Here is a 21752-nt window from a genome sequence, read left to right on the forward strand (position 1 = left end):
CTAACAATATAAAGACGTCACTCCATTTTTCATTCTCTTTAGCTCTCTATTTACGCACATGACGTATGGTGACGCCATCGCAATGATGGCTAATAGAATGTGCTTGTATATTTCTTGTGCTTAAAAAAATCTCAATTTTAATTTCCAATTGAGTAAATATTGATAGTTACAACTTACATCAAAGCTCTTTGGGGTCCACATTAATTTTTAAGAGTGTGGGTGTTTAAGATCAAAAGTTGGAACTGCTGTTGTAGACCAAAAGCCAAACGCTGTTTACAAAACTATAAAATGTTAACGCAAATATGATGTGAAAGAAATCCATTCCTCTGAATACCACCACAAGAATAGACACCTTTAAAGTAAGAGATTCAAAAATAAGAGATTCAGTTATGCAAGAAGAATAATGAGAGACATGCTGTACCATAGTGCCTATAGTTAACAATACTGTATGTGTACTTAAAAATCTGCTGAGAGGGTAGATCTTGTGATAATTGTTCTTATCACACACAAAAATAAGGAGGGTGGGTGCAACCTTTTGGAAGTAATGGTTATACAAATGGCATCAACTGTAGGGATGGTTTCACTGGTGGTGTATACTTAGCTCCAAAGTCATCAAGTTGTATATATTAAGTATGTGCCGCTCTTTGTATGTTAAAAAAATTTAATGTTTGTATGATAAAAATGTGAAGTAAGGGGCACCTGGTTGACTCAGTCGTTAAGTGTCAGCCTTCAGGTCTGCGGAAAGCCTGCTTCTCCCTCCCCCACTCCCCCTACTTGTGTTCCCTTGCTCGCTCTCTCTGTCAAATAAATAAATAAAATCTTAAAACAAATTTTTTAAATGTTAAGTAAAATAAGAGAAACAAATACTCAAAAATGACTGAATATTGCTTTTTGGAACCCGACTTATGGAGGGCTATCACATGCAAGACCTATAGGAAAAATGACAGAAATTACAAAACAAGAGTGGAAGACATTAAGATCAAAACAAAAACTTTGGATTATTGATCTAGAAAAATGTAGGAAATGCCCTCCAATCACATAATCCCCAATCATTTATAGAACTTAATACATAAACTAAAAAATTCACGTCAAAGGATGCAAGTGGGGAAACCCAGTGAGTACTCTCTTGCTGTACCAAGGAAGAAACATGAAAGCATCAGTTATCATAATACATATTTTAAGTTACTAATGGAACACAACAGACTGAAATTATACAGAAATGATTTACATGACAAACTAAATGTAATTTTAAAATGAAAAAGATTAGAACTCATTTTTTACATTTTTAAAAAATATTCTTTTTATTTATTTGAGAGAGCACGAGAGAGAGAGAGAGAGAATGAGAAAAGGAGAGCACGAGCAGGGAGGTGGAGAGAGGAGGAGGGAGAAGCAGACTCCCCGATGAGCAAGGAGCTCGATGCAGGACTCAATCCCAGCACCCTGGGATCATGACCTGAGCCAAAGGCAGATGCTTAACTGACTGAGCCACCCAGGTGCCTCTAGAGCCCATTTTTAATGTAAGTTTATTTAAGCATTATTTACATACAGTAAAAGTCTCCCTTTTCTAGGGTACAGTTCCATGACTTTTGACAAATGTAAAGAGTTGTGTAACCACCAAGGCCATTTTTTTCCCCTACCACCACCATTTGCATTGCTTGGATACTTGGATATCAATAGGAAGAAAAAAGCAAATCTGTAGCTTATTTAACTTACCACTAGATAAGTTTCAGGTGGATGAAGACCTATATTTTTCTGGCAGCAATAAAAGTAGAGCCCCAAAATGTAATTACCCCCACTTTTAAAGGAGAATTTTACGACTCAAAGTAACATAAGAAATTAACAATGATTGAGACAAGCAGACTTTATATGTCTCCTCCTGTGATTTTTTTTTCAAGTATAGCTGACACACGATGTTACATTAGTTTCAGGTGTGTAACACAGTGATTCAACAAATTTATACTATATGCTATGCTTACCGCAAGTAAGCATATTACAATACAATTGACTGTATTCTTCTACCGTAATCTTACCATGAAGTACCCAGCATTATTTCCTATGCATTTGGTTTTTAAAAATTAACTTGAATCTAATCACACTTTTACACTTAGCCTCCAGTTCACAGGAATTAGGATTAGGTTAATAACACAAGGATGGAAAAGTTAAATCTGGAAGGTGTGATGTGTTATAAGACACTGGCCCAGGCTCTCAGATCAGTGTCATTAAAACAAGGACAGCTGTAGATTCTAAAAGACTTTTTAAAAAATATTTATTTATTCATTTTAGAGAGAGAGGGCGAGAGCACGGGTGGGGCAGAGGGAGAGGGAGATAAAGTATTATCAAGCCCCCCCCCATGTGGGGCTTGATCTCACGACCCTGAGATCATGACTGAGCCGCCCCTAAAAGACTTTATTTTTTAAAAAGATGCAACACATGGTCCTGGGTTGGATCCTTGTCTACACATAAAGATGTGAAGGGAATTGGGGGGATACATAGGGAAATTTGAACGTAGTCCAGAAATTACATGCTAAAAAATTGTTATTGTTAATTTCATTATATTTGATGCGCCAGTATATTGCTATGTAAGAAAATGATTCTTTTTTTTAAAAAAGATTTTATTTATTTATTTGACAGAGAGAGAGACAGCCAGCGAGAGAGGGAACACAAGCAGGGGGAGTGGGAGAGGAAGAAGCAGGCTCCCAGCGGAGGAGCCTGATGTGGGGCTCAATCCCATAACGCCGGGATCACGCCCTGAGCCGAAAGCAGACACTTAACCACTGTGCCACCCAAGCGCCCCGAAAATGATTCTTTTTTGAGACGCATATGAAGTGCTAATGATGGAGCATCATGCTTTTCTGTAATTTACTTTGAAATACTTCAGGAAAAACAGCAAACTGAAGAAAAAAGTTGACATAACAAAGTAGCCAGATTCCATGACAAAAAAATTCAACTTTGTAACAGTTTTATAGGAAACTATAAGACTAAGAGAACAACCCTAGGAAAGGGGTAGAAATGAATTGCAATAAAAATGATTAATCCCTAAAATAAAAAGAACGGAAAAAGCAAATCAGTCAAGTCTCTATTTCTCAGTTAACTCTTACTGGAAAATGTTTTATTTTGCTTACATCAAGATTAATGAAATGAAAAATAAAACAACTATGAGATACTATTTTATACTTATTAGTGAATCTCTTTTTCCTTATATTACTTTCGGACACAAATTCTTTTCTGGTATCGATACTGATACATTACCATTCTTTGGGTTACTGTTTGTCCAGTATATCTTTATATCCCTTGATTCTCAACCTTTTAGTGTCATTTTGCATGAAGTATGTCTCTTGAAAATAGCTGAGAGATGATTTTTGGTAGAATTTTACAGTATCTGCCTTTTAATAGATGAGTTTAATCTGTTTTTATTACTCTGATTCATGATAAATTTGGATGTATTTCTCATAACTCTTTCTGTGTTTTTTCTTTGCATTTTCTCCTTTCCCGGTTTCCAGATTGATTGAGCTTTTTTAATGCCCTTGTTTTATTCTACTGGCTTGGAAGTTGTACATTCTTTTCCTGTTCTCTTAGTGGTTCACGTGCCTATTTGAAATCTATAGTTAATATCTTTTTTTTTTGAGTGATAGTAAAGTTTATTGAGGGACAGTACAAAGTTCCCGAAGAGGGAGGGGACCTGAGAGGGTTGCCATAAGGTTAATATCTTTAGGAAATTTCTAAACAGTACAAGAACAGTAAAATGCACCAACACTGATCACTGTATCTCCCGCATTATCATTGTTCAGTATTTTTGTTCCTCATTGTCTTGAAATCCCCTACCATAAGTTATTTTTAACCAGTAGTATTTATTTAGGTTTACCAACATATTTATCTACTTCTTTAATTACTGCGGCTTCTTGCATCACACTTTTCATGGGGGCTCATCTTGCTCATTACATCAGCAAAACTATTAAACCCTAGCGCTAAAGAACTTTCAAGGAAAGAAATCTATCCCACAGTGCTGACAGCAGGATTAAACAAAGCTATGTTTGTGAAAGTGCTTTGTAAGTTGTAAAACACTGAAAATGCAAGGGATTTATTTTTTGTCCATTTAATACTTTCAGAGGGGTGATCTGGGAAAATGTAACAACAGCTGTAAAAACAGTCACACAAGTTCCTTAGTGTAAGGAAATATTTTTAAAAATTATACAAAGAGCTTTCTAGTAGCATTGTTTATAGTTGTGGAAGACTAGAAACAATCCAAATGGAGAAGTGAACTGCAGATACCAATTTCATCTAATGGTAGGTAACCTTTCAAATAATAAGTAGATACATGAAAAGAGGTATTTATAAGCAAAAAAGATAAACACGAGTGGCACATATTCATTGATTACAACTCTGTGAAGCTATCTATGCGTTAGTAAGGATTGGAAGAGGTCATCAAAAAACTGAGTTGCTATGCCGAGGGGAGTAAGTTCTGTGTTTCTCTTCCTATAATGTTATTTATTCGATAAAAAGAATTATTTTAAAGAAATGCTTGGGGATTGAAAGCATCATGGTTAGAATAGGGAAAAGAAAGAAAGAAAGAAAGAAAGAAAGAAAGAAAGAAAGAAAGAAAGAAAGAAAGAAAGAAAAGAGATGTTATCATTTTACATTTAGTCACCACAAAAAAATTTGTGGCATCATGCCCAGTTGATTGATTAGAATCAGTTCATAGAAAAGTCATTTGACCCTAAATGACTACACACTTAGTAAAAACCACAGTTATCAGTTTTTTGAAAACATGTTGCCAATTTGGAAGCCACTAATAGAGATAAAGGTTTTTGGCAAAAGTTTGGATGTTACCCATGAACACAACTTTTCAATAGTATTCAAAATCCTTTTACATGATTACTAGTAATTCTTAACAATTCCAAGTACTGATTGCTAATTTTCTATTCTCCTAAAATAACGTGGGTTTCTAAAAATGCCGTAGTAGTTCACATTGACTTGCTGAGCCTTAAAGTTTTGCTTTACCTTTTTTTCTAGGGGTCTACCAAAGTTTTTTCTATTACTTCAGGGTCCCAGCCTCAGGGAATAGACTCCTTGAGTCTCCACAGTATTCACATTAATTTGTTCAACTAATACAACCACGTACCTGCTTATTCATTCAATTTTTTTTAAACAAACATTGAGTGCCTACAATAATAGCCTAGTCCTTGAGGACAAAAAGGTTAATTAAATAAAATCTGTCTACTCAAGAAGTTCACAGTCTAGTGAAAAGGTCCTGAGTGCATGACATTTATAGGATGCAATGTCTTTTTAATAATGAAAGTAAAAACAATCATTAATTTTTTCTCGACTTGTGATTTTTTTTTAAAGATTTTATTTATTTATTTATTTGAGAGAGAGAGTGAGAGAGAGGAGCACGATCAGGGGTGGGGGACTCAAGAGAGAGGGAGAGGGAGAAGCAGACTCCCCACGGAGCGTGGAGCCTAATGCGGGACTCTGAGGACCCTGAGATAATGACCCGAGCTGAAGGCAGACACTTAACCAACGGAGTCACCCAGCACCCTTGCAACATTATTTTTAATAAACTTTTATTTTAAATAGTTTTAGAGTTGCAGAAGTTGCAACAATGTTATAGAGAGTTCCTGTGTACCCTGCACCCAGTTTCCTATAGTACATTTGTCTCAACCAAGGAACCAACACTGGCACATTACTAGACTCCACCATTTTTTTTTTTTTTTGGTTTCTTGGTTTTTTTTTTTTTTTTTAATTTCCTTAGTTTTATCTACTGTCCTATTTCCGTTCCTGGATTTCACCCACGATACCACATTACATTTAGTCACCATGCTTGGACTCCTCTGGGCTGTGATAGTTTCTCAGACTGCTTCTTTTTGATGACCTTGACAGTTTTAAGGAGTGTTGGCCGGGTATTTTCTCCCTCAATTTGGATATGTGTGATGTTTTTCTCATGGTTAGATAGAGGTTATCGGTTTTGGGGAGGAAGACCACAGAGATAAAATGCCATTCTCATTACATTATGTTAAGAGTTGTTGCTGTTAATGTAACTTATCACTGTTGATGTTGACCTTGGTCACCTGGTTGACGTTTGCCAGGTTTCTCCATTGCAAAGTTCCTCTTCTTATAATCGCCTTCCCATACTATATTCTTTATTTTTTAAAAAAGATTTTATGAATTTGTTTGAGAGAGAGACAGAGCATGAGCGGCGCGGGGGGGGGGGGGGCAGAGAGAGAGGGACAAGTAGATTCCCCGCTGAGCAGGGAGCCCAATGTGGGGCTCGATCCCAGGATCGATGGTGACCTGAGCCCAAGGCAGATGCTTGAATGACTGAGTCACCCAGGCACCCCCCCCAATACTGTATTCTTTAAAATGAAGTCACTGTGTATCCCACACTTCAGGGGGATGATGCTTCACTTCCGTGAGGGTGGAATATCAACAAAAACTACTTGGCATTCTCCTCCTGCACAGGAGATGAAAATAATTAACTTTCGTATGGAATTTTACATTAATAAAGGTCTTTCAAATACACTATTTTATAGTCTTCGCTATGACAGAGTTTGAAGTCAGTTTTGGGAGATCAGTCTCACAGAGGAAAAGTTAATGAATTATGAGAACATTTTAAGAAACATAATTTTGCACACCCACACTCATAGTAGCATTATTCACAAGAGCCAAAAGGTGGAAGCAACCCAAATGTCCATTGACAGGTGGTTGAATAAACAAAATGTGGCGTATGGATGCAATGGAACATTGCTCTGCCTTAAAAAGGAAATTCTGTCAAATGCTACAATGTGGATGAATCTTGAAGATATCTTAAGTGAAATAAGTCAGTCAGAAAAAGACAAATGTCATATTATTCCACTTATATGAGTTACTTAGACTACTGACGTTCACAGAGACATTAAGTAGAAGTGTGATTGCCAGGGGCTGGGGAGAGGGGAAAGAGCTGTTGTTTAATGGACATAGAGTTTCAGTTTTGCAAGATGGATTGTACAGCACTGTGAGTGTACTTAACACTACTGAACTGTACACTCAAAAATGGTTAAGATGCCAAATTTTACATTATGTGTATTTTACCATAATAAAATACTTTTAGGAGAAATATTATTTTGAATAGAAGTTTTTTTTTTAAATAACTAGCCTTCCAACTTGACCCACAGTTATACTGTAAATCAGAAGCTGCACGATGGTACCCTATATCGTTTTTTTAAATATGAATCGCCAGTATTTAAAAATCAGGAGGTTATGCCTAATAATCAGGCTTTCTGACTTCTTTAAAAAACGGGATGATCTCGCTACAGAAGTCCAAGGGTGTCACATGACAACAATCAGCTGAAGCTGAGTAGCGCCTGCCACCTTTAGACAGGTCATTCCATGCTGCGGTTTCCTCAGGCCCACCACCTTTGTTGTGTTACACCTTGTACATTCCATTGATTTGCATGGCCAGCTAGCAACTTGGGTGGGAGGAAGCCTGCTTCCAGCTACAGGGAGAGCCAATCAGTATAACCCATACCTCTGACCACAGTTCAAGGGTGAACACGAGTCCTTTGTCACAAGGAAGCTGAATTCTAGGACTTTTGACTGAGCAATCAGAAAAGCACAATTTGCTATCTCCTGCTTCTCAGGAACAGGATACATACAGATCCAGGAGATGTGACAGCATCTCGGGACCACAGTGGGAAAGCTGCCTGACAAGGGAGCCAAGGAAGAATCACCAAGGCAAGCAAGATATAAAGGAGCCTCTACCCTGGACCATTGGGTTGTATGACCTAATAATTCCCTGTTGGGCTTCAAGGAGTTGGGGTTGGTTTTTGGTCATTTGCAACAGGAAGGAGCCTAACCTAGTTGCCGGTGAACTTGACCCTGCTACGTTTTGATGGTCTCTGCTCTAATCACCATCTTCACACAAGTGTTTTAAATTCCTTTTAAGACAGATCAGTCTGGTAACAACAGTGACAGAATTTAGTCAACCTGAAAAAGACTTTCCCAATATTCATACATTCTGGTATAAAATTTAGTGGTGTGCATTATACTTCTCCTTTTTACACACATCCTTTAAGAGGAAATTCAATTTTCTGATTTTAAGAAATGCAAATGTGAGGCAATGATGTATCAACCCAAAGATTTTCTTTGTAATAGAAAACGTTTTCAAAGGGGGGAAAATAGGGATTTTTATAATTATTAAAAGATAAAGGTAAAATTATTTTTTAAGATACAAGGCATTGGAAACATTTCGTATTACGATATGCCATTATTAGGCATCCTCTATCTGATTGTTAGAAATTATTCATTTCCTCAAAGATAGAGAATAAATTGGTTGGGGATGCAATCTTGTACTATGCACTTTCTTTGCCCAAGGCAAACACTGAGCATTTGAGAGCTATGAGAATGCTTCTGCATTTGAGTTTGCTAGCTCTTGGGGCTGCCTATGTTTCTGTCACTGCTGCAGAAAGTACCATGAATGGACTGGTGGCAGAGACCTTGACACTGCTCTCTGCTCATCGAACTCTGCTGATAGGAGATGGGGTAATTTTCTTTTTGATTCCTACAGTCTTTAAAAAGCATGGGTAATCACTGGCTAATTTTTAAAGATCTGTTATTAATAATGAAATTATGAGTGTTAGTAATATATAATGCATAACCATGTTACTAGGAAGCATTATATTAAAAGTTATGAATCTTACAATATGTTAAAATGAATGTATTTCCTTTCCTTTTCAGAACCTGATGATTCCTACTCCTGAACATAAAAATGTAAGTTAAGTTATGATTTGACAAAATGATTGCATGAATCAGTTTCGTATTCTAAGCTACAAAGCGTTAGTTAACATTGGAAAGATTTAGTTTTATCTATTTTGTTTTGTGTGTGTGGATGTGAATGTATGCGCTTATGAATATTAGGAATGGTGTTAGGAACGACTCTACAATATTAAGTAGAATCCATTAAGCAACTGGATCAGGCCCTTTTTTGATGTTGTCAGTTCTCCATCTCAAAGAGCCTCGTGTCAGGCATTCTTTCCAGAAAAATTCCACATTGGGTGAGAGGTGCCTCCTTGTCTCCATTCACCTCTATCTTTGGCTTTCCTTACTTTAAAGTCTTTCTGAAAGTACTAGCAACTTAGGGTTATATTTTTAGAATTATGGTCAGTAGACATTAAAATATACAGTGAAGTCTTATATTAGTAGTCATTTCCACATATTTAAATGATTTTAAGTCTAATGGAATTGTATACCTTTGGAGTATGTCATGGTTATATTAAAATGTTAAAGATATGATATCATTAGTCTAAATAGAATAAAATTACCAGCTAGAACTGTCAGAGGAAACTCTGGTTTGAGGTAAATCAGTAATGTAGTTGCATTATACTTCTTAAACAATTTACTTTTTGTTAAGCATTTAATTTATATCATTTGTCAACCTCCTCAGTAATTGTATAAATGTCATTTACTTATAGAAACTATAGCTCAGGGCACCTGGGTGGCTCAGTCAGTTAAGCAGCTGCCTTTGGCTCAGGACATGATCTCAAGATCTTGGGAGCAAGCCCCACATAGGGCTCCCTGCTCAGCGGGGAGTCTGCTTGTCCCTTTCCCTTGCCCCTCACCCCACTCATGCTCTCTCTCTCTCAAATAAATAAATAGAATCTTAAAAAAAAAAAAAAGGAAGAAATTATAGGTCAGTATGAGGTGGTTTCCTACCCGGAAAAGAAACAAGTGAAAAACATTTGGGAGAAGGGAACTTGTGTAAACTCCACAAAACAAAGTCTAACTTTTTGGACCAAATTTTTATAGCTTGTTTTGGTTATTTATATTTAAAAACTTTTTCCTCATGTAGCACCAACTGTGCATTGAAGAAGTCTTTCAGGGCATAGACATATTGAAGAACCGAACTGCACAAGAGGAGGCTGTGGATAAACTATTCCGGAACTTGTCTTTAATAAAACAACACATAGAGCACCAAAAAGTAAGCTAAAGACATTTGTTGGGAACTTAAGTCTACATGTCTGGCTGTGCCTGTTTTGACAAGAACTGACGGTTTTCCTCCAATACCTCTTGTCTGTTCTTTTCACAGAAAAAGTGTGCAGGAGAGAGATGGAGAGTAAAAAAGTTCCTAGACTACCTGCAAGTGTTTCTTGGTGTCATAAACACCGAGTGGACAACAGAAAGTTGAGACAAAACTGATTTATTGTAGTGAAAGATTTTGGAGGAGAAGAAGAATGTTTTCTTTTGCAATGAAAATGAGGGCCAACCAACGGTGGGGCCTTAATGATCCATAGACTTGAACTTCAGAGGCAAAGTAGATATTTCAGGCATTCTCCTACTTTACCACCTCACACAAGCAGAAGGCATAAAAATAAAATGTTTGAGACATATTTCAGATATCCGATCGTTGAAGTATTTTCCTCCAGTTTGTTCCAGGCAAAATAAATATGTACTTTAACCTTATTTAACACAACATTCTGTAAAATGTCTGTTAACTTAATATTTATTTATGAAATGATTAAGAATTTGATAAATTAATATTTATATCAGATTGGTCTATGTTCCAATAAAACAAAAATAAACAACTCTGATTCAGTTCGTTGCTGGCCTCTGTCCTACTTTTTTTTTTTTTTTTTAAGATTTATTTACTTATTTGAGAGAGAGCATGAGCTGGCGAGGGGCAGGGGGAGAGACTATCCAAGCAGACTCCAGCAGAGCACGGAGCCTGACACAGGGCTCAATCTCACGATCCATGAGATCAGGACCTGAGCCGAAAACAAGAGTCCAATACTTAACTGACAGAGCCACCCAGGTGCCTCTGTCCTCCTCTTGAAGCGAGCACAGTCTGTGTGAAAACACGCTGAGATCAGAGGGAGAGTCTGCATCTGTGCTAGCTGAGCATTCCCATCTCCCTGGTGACAGACGTCGCAGGGTTGCTAGGAGAACCACAGGCGGAAGTGATCCAGCAGGCCTTAGCGGGGATGTGGGCAGCAGGAACACGGGCGGGGGCTGAGCATGGTTTCCTCACCACAGTGTACCAGACACAGGGAGGGTGCAGGTTAAATGGTAGGTGATGAAAGAATGAATGAATGAATGAGTGAATGAACCTACTTCCAGGACTGGCCAGAGAATTAACATGACTTTCAAGGATTTTCCTGGGAGGAGGAGAGTGTAAAAATCTGTAACTAGGTCTCTTCGTGGCCAGTGAGAAGAATTTGGCAGACCAATCCCACTGCCAGTTCAGGGAGGGAGGCAGAAACCCTCTTGGTGGAACCCAGAGCACTGTGAGAGAGTTCTTCCTCATCTCACAACAAAAGGGCGCGGAAAGTTGGTAGGCAGTTCTATTCAGATGATTGGGTTCTAGAGGGTCCCATCATCCTGTATTCCCAGGGATAGAGAAACAGCAGTCCAGTCTGCCTGCTTATGACAATCAGTACCATAACTGAAGGTTCTTCTGCTGGAGGAAACTTCTCAACGATCCAGAAAGTATGTTATTTAAAATATATTTTAAAACTGAGATGGAACTGGAGAGAGATCCAATAAGAATACTCAACTATGCCACTGATTCCTTCATTCGTTTACTGATCACAGGGTCTACACTGCCTGCTGGGATACAGTTACAGGCGTGGGCTAGAGCGCCTTACTGATGGGTGCCACCACCCCAGGCATTATCTGCATGGATTGTGCGGGTCAAACTCAGCTGTGTGTGTGAAGCAACCCCCTCTTACTGTGTCTGAGCACAGGAGAGGGGCCAGAGCAGTCAGACTTAGAGCCTCAGGTCGGAGAACGCAAGTCCTTCCATGTAAGAAGACAAGGTTTCCTTCCAGCACAAACCCAGGCATGGTGATTAATGCTCTGCCATGGCCCAGACCCCCAACTGTGTGTCCACCAAGCCCTGAGAGTTGGAGCCGAGCCAATGAAGAGGAAGATGGGTCAGCACAGCACCATGCTGACTGCTCTAGAAACTGACAGGAAACAGGAAACTCGATTTGTGAAGAAACTGAATGTCAACTTAATTCAATTCAGCAAATATTTATTGAGCTCCCATCTGGTCCAGGACTGTTTTAGGGACTAGGATCCATTAGTGAATAAAGCAGACAACATTCCCTGCCCTTGTAGACTTATATTCTCTCTCAAAAAAAGGTTATTTTCCCACTTCTCTATGAAGGTCCAGGACAGTGCAGGTGGATTTAAGACTGGAATAGCCTATCTGAAACCCCACTCATGAACTCTTACAATCTGCCAGGGCTCAGAGAAGCTAAAAGCAATCCGCTCTGTATGCAATCAACCCAGATGGGACTCCTTAGATGTATCAAGGGTTTTAAAGGCAGAAACTATGATCTTCAAGCTGATTCTACTTTCCCTATAGAAGCAATGCCATCCAGATGGCCCCTGGCAGGTCACATCCATGGGCCCCTCACCCAGGCCTGCTGACCATGTGGCTCCAGAGCCTAGGGCGTCAGGGGAGAGGGACGCGGCAGCCTCCAGGTTACAGGACTACCTTCCTAAGCCTTGCTTTTCCTCTCAAAGCTTACCCCAACAACAGAGTATCCACTCACTCTATCTTAGTGATGTCACTGTGACTGCCCAGTGAGAGAAGCCAGCGTGAGCTAATAGGCTGAGTTTCGGAGGGACACAGAGGACCCTTCCCAGAGAACATCTTGACGTAATGTGTCCAAATGAAGTCACCCTTGTCAGCCATCCTCACCCCTTAAACCTGCCACTGCCTCTCCTCTTTGTCTTTCTTTCTCCTCTTCCTCTGAGGTTCTCTATTTTGGCTAATATAACCACAACTACTTCCCCATCACCTTTCTGGATGACTCCCTGACTTAATTTAACCCGTTGTGCCCTCCATCCACCATTCAGCCTCTGAAATGTCTCTCCTGTTTCACCTCTTTGTCCCCACTCCTCAGTGGAGGCCCTTGGCTCTCAGCTAGACTGAGCCAGCACCGCTCCCTACTTCAGGTTCTCCCCATGCCTGTGGAGTCAGGGCTGTTGATTAAGTACACTCATGTCCACATGTCACAAGGCATAAAAACCTCTGACAGACTTGATACATCTCTGTATATGTAGCCGTCGGGCTCACTGTCTCAGGGCTAGGTTCCTTCACAGGGCATAGCTCTGCCCCCTCCAAGCCCCGTCATATAGAAATACAGGCATCTCTCACTTAACAATGCAAGAAAACACTAACCAGGAGCCTCAATCCCACTATTTTTAGTGGAAAAATTTTAGTGCATTACATCTCAATCCAAAATCAACCAATTTTCCAGAACACAAACCACAGATGCCTGAATTAAGCAACAAACTAACATATGAGATGGCAAAATATTTTTAAATTTATGTTTTTGTATTTATTTAATAAATGGTGGTAAAATATTTGAAACACTACTTGCTGACCATGAAACCACTAATATGGCTGCTTTGTCTATATAACACACTACATGTCTCCCTGGTTGACCTTCAGAGCCTTTCCAATGATCTCCTGTGAACCTTGATATGCTGCCGATTATATGTGGAAAGAAAGTAAAGACTTTCTCTGTTGAGCTCCCCATCACCACTTTGCTAAACAATGCATTGACTTTGGGGGACATAAGTATATTTTTCCTACATAAATTATGGTAGAAAAGCACTGTGTTGAAGGACATGTGGAAAACATTTGTAGGGAATGCTAGTCTTATTCTTCCCAGAATACCCCCACGAATGTTCACACCTCTGTGCCTCTGCCCACACTGCCTCATACATCCGTCTTTTCCCAAGCAGGGAATGTGTAACTTTCCTGTCTTCATTCACCCCTCTCTCTGGGCTCTCACAGTCCAGCTCAAACGCTGCCTCCTCTCTCTTTCCCTGCCTAGCCCAGCAGGATTAGTTGCCCCTTCTCAGTGCCCTGCATGACTTTGAACATTCCTCTGTCAGAGCTCTTGTTTTTACTTTGCCACATTGTCGGGTCCATTGGCTACATCTCTGTGTATGTATCAGTCAGAATAGTCTAGGTGATGCTGCAGTAATAAATCATCCCTGAATCCCAGGGGCAGGACACAACAAGTTTGCTTCTAAATTACACTAGGTCTCCTGTGGGTGTGGCTCTGGGCAACGCTTCAGGGCAATTGTCCTCTGTGGGTTGGCTCAGCGTTCCAGAATCCTTCCATCTTATGGTGACTCCATATCAACAACTGCTTTTGCAATTCCCTTGGCAGAGAACAAGGAGAACCACACATCAGTTCTTAAGTACTTCATATCACATTGGTTAGCGCAAGTCACACTGCCACGAGTAACTGCAAGAGGCAAGGAAAATACAATTCTGCCACGTGTCCAGAAAAAGAGAAAGGTCAGAAATAGTGGAGAGGGGTAATTGAGTGGCTCAGTCGGTTAAGGGTCCGACACTTGGTTTCAGCTCAGGTTACCATCTCAGGGTTGTAAGATCGAGCCCCAGGACTGGCTCTGCACTCAGCGGGGAGTCTGCTTGAAGATTCTCTCCCTTTGTCCATCCTCCTACTCACGCACATGATCTCTCTTTCAAATAAATAAATAAATAAATAATCTTTTTTGAAAGAAAGAAATACTGGAGAGTAGCACTAGTATTTAACACAGTGGACCCTCAATAAATGTTCACAATGTTCCAGTGTTACGCCAAGGGAGGGGAGCAAACCACCATTTACTGATCTCCTCAAATGGGTTAGGACTTTCCTAAACATTTTACGTCACTATCTCAATTAATTCTCATACAAGCCAATGAAAGACAGTAGCATTCCTTCTTTATGATATGAAATCAAAAGTTCAGAGAGTTTAAGTTACTGGTCAATGTCACACAGCTACTAGGTGATACAGCTGAGATTCAAACCCACACTGAGACGTCATTATCACCCACAGTCCATTAGGGTTCATTCTTGGTGTTGTACCTTCTATGGGTTTTGACAAATGTATAATGACATATATCTGCCGTTATGGTATCATACAGAAGAGTTTAATTGTCCTAAAAACCCTCTGCACTGCACTTTTTTCATCCCTCCCTCCTCTTTAACCCCTGGCAACCACTAATATTTTTACGTTTTTATAGTTTTGCCTTTTCCAAATATCATAGCATTGGAATCAAACAATGTACAGCCCTTTCAGATTGGCTTCTTACACTTGGTAATATCCATTTAAGTTTCTTCTAGGTCTTTTCATTGTTCGATTGCTCTTTTTTTTAAAAAAAAAAGATTTTATTTATTTATTTGACAGAGGGAGAGATAGCGAGAGAGGGCACACAAGCAGGGGGAACGGCAGAGGGAGAAGCAGGCTCCCACTGAGCAGGGAGCCCCGATGCGGAGCTTGATCCAGGACCCAGGGATCATGACCTGAGCCGAAGGCAGAAGCTCAACGATTGAGCCACTCAGGCGCCCCTGCTCATTTCTTTTTAATGCTGAAAAATATTTCATCATCTGTATGTACCACAATTTATTTATCGATTCACTTACTGAAGGATATCTTGGTTGTTTCCACGTTTCGGCAGTTATAAATAAAGCTGCTATAAACATCTATGTGCAGATTTTTGTGTGGATATATTTTCAACTCTCTTGTGTAAATACCGAAGAGAGTGATTGTTGAATTGTCTGGTAAGAATATGTTTAGTTTGTATTAGAAACTGCCAAAGTGTCTTCCAAAGCGGCTGTACCACTTTGCATTCCCACCAGCAGTGAATGAGAGTTCCTATTTCGCCACATTCTTGCCAGCATTTGGCGTTGTCAGTGTTTTGGACTTTGGCCATTCTAACAGGTGCATAGTGATATCTCGTTTGTATTTACAATTCCACAATGAAACGTGATATTGAGCATCTTTTCAAATGCTTATTATATATCTTCTTTGCCAGAGTGTCTGTTCACATCTTTTGCTCCCTTTTGCCCATTTTTAAATCAGCTAAAAACACTTCAGGAGGAATAAAAACTGAAGAATGTATTACAATAAATTCTCACTAAAATAACTCTTAGTGGGAGAAAAACCATCTCAGAAGGAAGGTCTGAAATGCAAGAAGGAATTGTACAGTCATTGTCTTACACAAGATGATAGTATCTTCCTCCAGAAATGATGCATTTCTAGCAAGCAATTAGGGTAAGAACAGCTCATCTCAATTTAGTCTGAGATACAGCTGATTGAAAGCTGCGTTTTGGTTTTAAAAGACCGGTCTATTTCGGTTAGTTCTTAAACTATAACTCTTCAGGGGTCCCAGGGGAAAGCCTGGAAGTATTTATAGAAACCCCTCCTACTTCCTGGGCACTGAACTCCAATTTTTGTTCCTCCATATCCATGAAACTGTCTAAAACTCTGCTTTACCCACGGTCCCTCAGCCACAGCTTTTCTCTTGGCTTCTCTGAACCTCTATACCACTGCTTACTAATCGGTAAATGCCTCAAAGCAAAAAGCTATGCCAAATGTCAGGCCCACTTCTAAGCTTACCTTCTTTATAGTCTCTTAAGTTTTCATTGCTATGTCAGCTCTCTAATTGTTTTAAACAGATTTTTAAAACTATTTAACCATCTTTCCTAATTGCTTAGCTACAGGGCTAGTCTGTACAAGCTAGTCTGCCACGGCCTGGATTCAAAGTGTTTTTCTGGTCTTTGCAGAGGACAGAGGATAAATTGAATGGGAAAATAGACCTCTTGCATGTTTCAAGTCTTTCATGGTGGCAGTCAATCAGGAATACAGTATTTCTCTTTGATTTTCTGTCTTAACGGGGTCCAGATAGTTTCAAGGCCTTCCACTTGTCCCTTACTTCATGGGTCAGAGAACCAATATGAAGGCTCTCCCAGGTGCTAAGAATGTTTATCTCAAGTATATGGTAAAGAACTAAAAAAATAATCTAAGGGTATAAAAAAGACTCATGCCAAAGCTCCATTTATCACTTGTCCTAAGCGATTTCCATTCTAGCCAGAATATGAATATCATGGAGGCATTTAGGTTTTCCAGGCATCAGTGTCAGCTCACACCTCATATGAATCAAGCTTTGAAAAGTCTGAGTCTTCCCTGGAGCACCTGGGCGGCTCAGTAGGTTAAGCATGTGACTCCTTGTTTCCGCTCAGGTCATGATGTCAGGGTCGTGAGATGAGCCCCGTGTTGGGCTCTGTGCTGGGTGTAGAGCCTGCTTGAGATTCTCTCTCTCCCTCTCCCTCTGTGCCTCCCCCCACTCTCTCACCCGCTTGTGCTTACACTCTTCCTCTCTCTAAAAAAACCACAAAAACCAAAAACAGGGGCACCTGGGTGGCTCAGTTGGTTAAGTGTCTGCCTTCAGCTCATGTCATGATCCCAGGGTCCTGGGATTGAGCCCCGTGTTGGGCTTTCTGCTCAGAGGACAGTCTGCTTCTCCCTCTCCCTCTGCTGCTCCCCCTGCTTGTGCTGTCTCTCTCTCTTTCTGCCAAATAAATAAATTAATTAAATTAAAAATTTTAAATAAAAAAACACAAAAAAACCCAAGAATATAGATTTCTGAGACCCACCCTGGATCTGCGTCGGCTCTGTGCTCAGTGTGAAATCTGCTGGAGATTCTTTCCCTCCCCCTTTGTTCCTCCCACCCCTCACACATGCATGTGCATGCACTCTCTCTCTCTCTCAAATAAATAAGTAAACAAATAAAATATTTAAAAAAGAGAAAATCTGAGCATGTCCTTTACCAGTGCATGGTTATTCTGTTGAATGGTTCTTGGTCTCTTTGGTAAAGGATTGAAGAAAGAAAGCTTACTGCATGAAGTAGGATTTTAGGGCCCCTCCCATTTAATAAATGGATACTGGGATCTGGGAAATGGATGAAGGATGTGATTTTCCATTGTGGTGGTTCTTGCACACCTCAACCCATAAGCTCTTGATTGACTCTAACGACCTATACATTGATTAGCATGCTGATTGATTATCTACCTCTCTTGCCTCTTGAAATGCTTTACTGTATTAGCCACTACTATAAATCCAAGGGTCAAAGGGACTTTATATAGCCTGACTGCTCATTGCAGTAATTATGACCACTTCGTTTCCAATGGTTAAGTGCTTCCAACCTGGCCTCTGCCATTCTAGGGATTCCATCTTGCCCACTGATATTAGGGAGCCCATGTCAATGGCATCATCCCCCACCTTCAACACAGCTTATGGAGAACTTCTACTACCAAGCTTTGCAATGATGCCTGGTTCCCCTCACTAGTGCATGTGCTATGTTAGTGAAAGGTGTGTTCTCTGTGCCCTCCAGAGAACATAGTCAGATAGTGGGTACTCAGACCATATACAGTACATCTATCTAGTATTTCTACTCCTGAGCTATCTGCCCTCTTCTTCAACACCATGGAAAGGAAGTTCTGGCATCTCCATTTCATATTCTGTAGGCCATCACCAAGTCAGACTTCAAAGAGCCATTCCAGCAAACTGTTAGGATCAGCTCTGGGTGTTCTTGCCAAAACATGAAATCCTGCATCATAGTGAGAAACCCCCTCCCCATCAATGAATTCAACTCTATCTACTCAACTCTATATTCTTCTGGACTAACAGGATCCACTTGGCTGTGGATTCTGACAGTGCCTATCTGTAAGCTCCCGCGCACCTGAATGTCAGCTGGGAAGCTAATGCCTCCCAGCTTCAAGCACACTTCTACACTCCCGCTGGAACTGGGACCCTGCAAACCAATTTATCCTTTGCCAGCTGATTCTCTGTTAGGGTCTGTCAATAGGGGGCGCTAGACTGAAGGCTGGAGGAAGAAGGGACTTGCTCCTTCCTGTTTGCTTACTTTCCCTGTTTTTGCCTCCTATTCCTGTCTTTTATATTCCTAATCCTGATCTTAGTGTTACCTTGGCAGCAGGCGTTCATTCCAGCAGCAGCAACTGGTTACCTTTTGCAGTTTTGCCAACATTCTCTCAAACAACCCTAGTGCGTTTCATCCCCACTCCCAAGACCCCAGCACCGCTCAACCAGCACCTTCGCCCCAGAGATCTGGATCCCATTCCCATCAGCCCATTTTCTGAGCTCAGAACACCACCAGCCGTAGAGTCGTGCCCCTTCCGCAGAGCTTTGACCTTCAGGTCCGGGAGTTCCTTCACTTAAGGCTGTACATTTTAATAATTCTAACCTCCTCCCTTTGACCTCCAGCCACAGGGGCGTTGGCTGCTTCCCACAAATCGCCACCTTCATAATACCTTATTGTTCCCTTTCTGTCTCTCCAGTTATCCAGTACCTGCTTAACGATTATTTATATTCAATTCGCTCTATTAAAGTAGCTGGCATGGCTCTGTCTTCTGATGGGGCCCTAACTGATACAAACTATTCTGAGCTTTAATTCTGATTACCGGCCTGCAGACAGTGGGGAGTGTGCAGAGGAGAATAAATGTCATCTTGGGAAGCACCTGCGTCAAGAGAAATAATTTTCCTGTCTTCAAGCAAGGAGGAGCTAGTCCACTTTGTCAAGGGGGAAAGGGCTGCTCCTGCCAGTTAAGGAGAACTCAGAAGAATTTGGGGTTCAAAGAGCCTCAGGTTTTCTCACCCACGTGTTCCTATCCCAGGTCTGATGGTCCCACACTCTTGCTATAAGGGCCACAACTTTGCCATAGAAGAATGCCAAAGGTGCACAACTATTCTCCTTTGAAGCTCTACAAAGACCTGCAAATAATCAGACCCTGAGCCTAATTCTCAGCTCAGTCTGCCCTGTGGCCACAGGAGATAAGGGTCTCCATTTTTTTTTAAGTTTTATTTATTTAAGTAATCTCTACACCCAATGTGGGGCTCGAACTCATGACCCCAAGATCGAGAGTTGCACGCCCTTGTAACTGAGCCAGCCAGACGCACCAGGAGTCTCTTTTAAAGTTGCCATGGAAGTCTGCTAGCATTCAGAGCAGACCTTAAATTGGAATTAGATTGCTCGGAGCCTATCGCTCTTTTTTGGTAAGGTCTTGAGGGCTATCAGAAGAGTCATCATGCTCTGCAATTGCAGTTAATTACAATCCTTGCAATTAACATAGCTCCCATATATCTCACCCACTTCATCTTCCATTGCCTTGCTCTCCATCTGTTTTCATCCAAATTAACCAGCTAAAAGCTTTAAAAAACTCCAAAGCCACTGCATGCCAGAAGTTACTCTCAATCTGCTTAGCACCAGCAATAAATTCCTATTATTTTGGAGAGGTGAGCAATTTGACTTCAAAATTTCATTCCAAGTGTTTGTTACATCTGATACCAACTGTCCGTAGCCAGGGTATCCTCAGAAAGCAGAGCCTGAGGCAAGCATTGAAGCGCTGACACTTAATTTGGGAGTTATAAGCCTGTATTGGTTAGGTTGAGGGAAAAAGGAAGGTGAGACAAGAAAGACGTGCAACAGTGTGGTGTGATACTTCAGCGTACTGGCCACAACTTCACACCAAGGTGTGAGCATGCATAGCACATCTCTCTGCAGGTACTTGTGCTTGTCCCAGGGAATTTCTGCAGAAGTGCTGGAAGAAGAAGGCAGAACAGCAGAGAGAAAGGCCAAAGGAGAAGGGAATTCATATGCCAGGCTCCCTTCTATCTGCCACATCCCATTGGTCAAATTCTCCTCTGTTGTATTATTGGGTCAGTGGCAGCCAAGTAGAAGCCAGCCTACATTCCACGCAGTGTGGCATTTCACCTGTGCCTGGAAGCCTAGGGGTGACTTGGTGTGAGTGGGGTGCTGATCGAGAGAGAAAGGAGGTGGGGGAACTCTGAGAAGGCACACAAACATGTGCCCATGCAAATATAAATGCCAAAAACTGATGCAAGAATACAAAGGGTTCTATAACCATTACAGTAACTGAATTAATCATTAAATCATTAAAAAGAATACACAAAGGCTAGACAGCTTTATGGGTGAGTCCTTCCAAACTTTCAAGTCATATGTAATTTGAAACATATATAAACTCATACAGAAAATAAACAAAACACAATAGTTCCCAGCTCATTTTGAGAAGCTAAAATATATTAGTAAAATTAGAGGGGGACATCATAAAAAAAGAAAGTTATGAAGCCATAGTCACTCATGAACATGCACATAAAAATTGTAAAGAAAATATTATCGATCCAAATCCAGAATGTATAAAAAGATACTATGTAACAACTAAGTTGAACTTATTCTAGGAATTCAAGATTCAAATCTATTAATGTAATTTATCATTTACCACATTAAACAATTAAAGAGATAAATTACATATCAATGCACAAAAAGCATTGCTGAAATTTAACATCCACTTATTAGTACTACCTTTAGTAAAGTTAAAAAAAAATGGAACTTCTTTAATCTGAAAAGTTTACAGCAAATACTGCACTCAATGGTGATATGTTAAAAACATCCCTTTAAAAGCAGGAACAATGTGGGGGTGCCTGGGTGGCTCAGTTGGCTGAGTGTCGACTCGAGGTTGTGGTATCAAGCCCTGTGTCAGGCTCCACACTGGGCGTGGAGCCTGCTTAAGATTCTTTCTCTCCCTCTCCCTCTGCCCTTCTCTCCCATACATAAATAAATAAATAAATTAATTAATTAATTAATTAATTAATTAATTTTAAAAAGCAGGAACCAATGCAAGAATGTGCCGGACCACTGTATGTGCACTGCACAATCCCAGGGAGCACATTTGACATCATAGACATTGTGGACTGGAATATGTATCAGGATAATTTCCTACCAGGTGGAAGTAAACGGTATTGAGGAAGAAGCCTCTTCTTCCAATTTACATAGAAGCTTTATATGGGCTACTGGTGGTGCTGGATAAGGTTAACTCCGTTTTGTTTAAAAACTGTGACTGCAGGTACTGGCCTTTGCAACAAGATTATAAATAGTA

The 21752-nt window shown here is 40.4% G+C and overlaps 2 protein-coding genes across 3 annotated transcripts in view; one reads left to right on the forward strand and one right to left on the reverse strand.

Moving 5' to 3' along the window:
• The window catches only part of RAD50 (RAD50 double strand break repair protein), a 127654-nt gene that overhangs the window by 81844 nt on the left and 24058 nt on the right, over positions 1 to 21752 (reverse strand). The gene's annotated exons all lie outside the window — the stretch shown is intronic.
• Positions 8371 to 10587, forward strand: IL5 (interleukin 5). The gene is made up of 4 exons (XM_045794734.2): positions 8371 to 8514; positions 8710 to 8742; positions 9821 to 9949; positions 10058 to 10587. Exons 1-4 carry the CDS (start codon positions 8371 to 8373, stop codon positions 10154 to 10156), a joined length of 405 nt encoding a protein of 134 aa, XP_045650690.1. The 3' UTR covers positions 10157 to 10587.

Source organism: Ursus americanus, chromosome 5 (assembly GCF_024610735.1).
Source record: "Ursus americanus isolate L20-20 chromosome 5, mUrsAme1.1.p, whole genome shotgun sequence".
Classification (NCBI taxonomy): Eukaryota; Metazoa; Chordata; class Mammalia; order Carnivora; family Ursidae; genus Ursus; species Ursus americanus.

Bases quoted from the DNA above. Each gene is read 5' to 3' on its own strand.
- IL5 (XM_045794734.2), top strand. From the start codon at position 8,371: ATGAGAATGCTTCTGCATTTGAGTTTGCTAGCTCTTGGGGCTGCCTAT. The intron at 8,515-8,709 runs GTAATTTTCTTT...TTTCCTTTTCAG, and splicing joins CTCTGCTGATAGGAGATGGG to AACCTGATGATTCCTACTCC. The intron at 9,950-10,057 runs GTAAGCTAAAGA...TTCTTTTCACAG, and splicing joins AACACATAGAGCACCAAAAA to AAAAAGTGTGCAGGAGAGAG.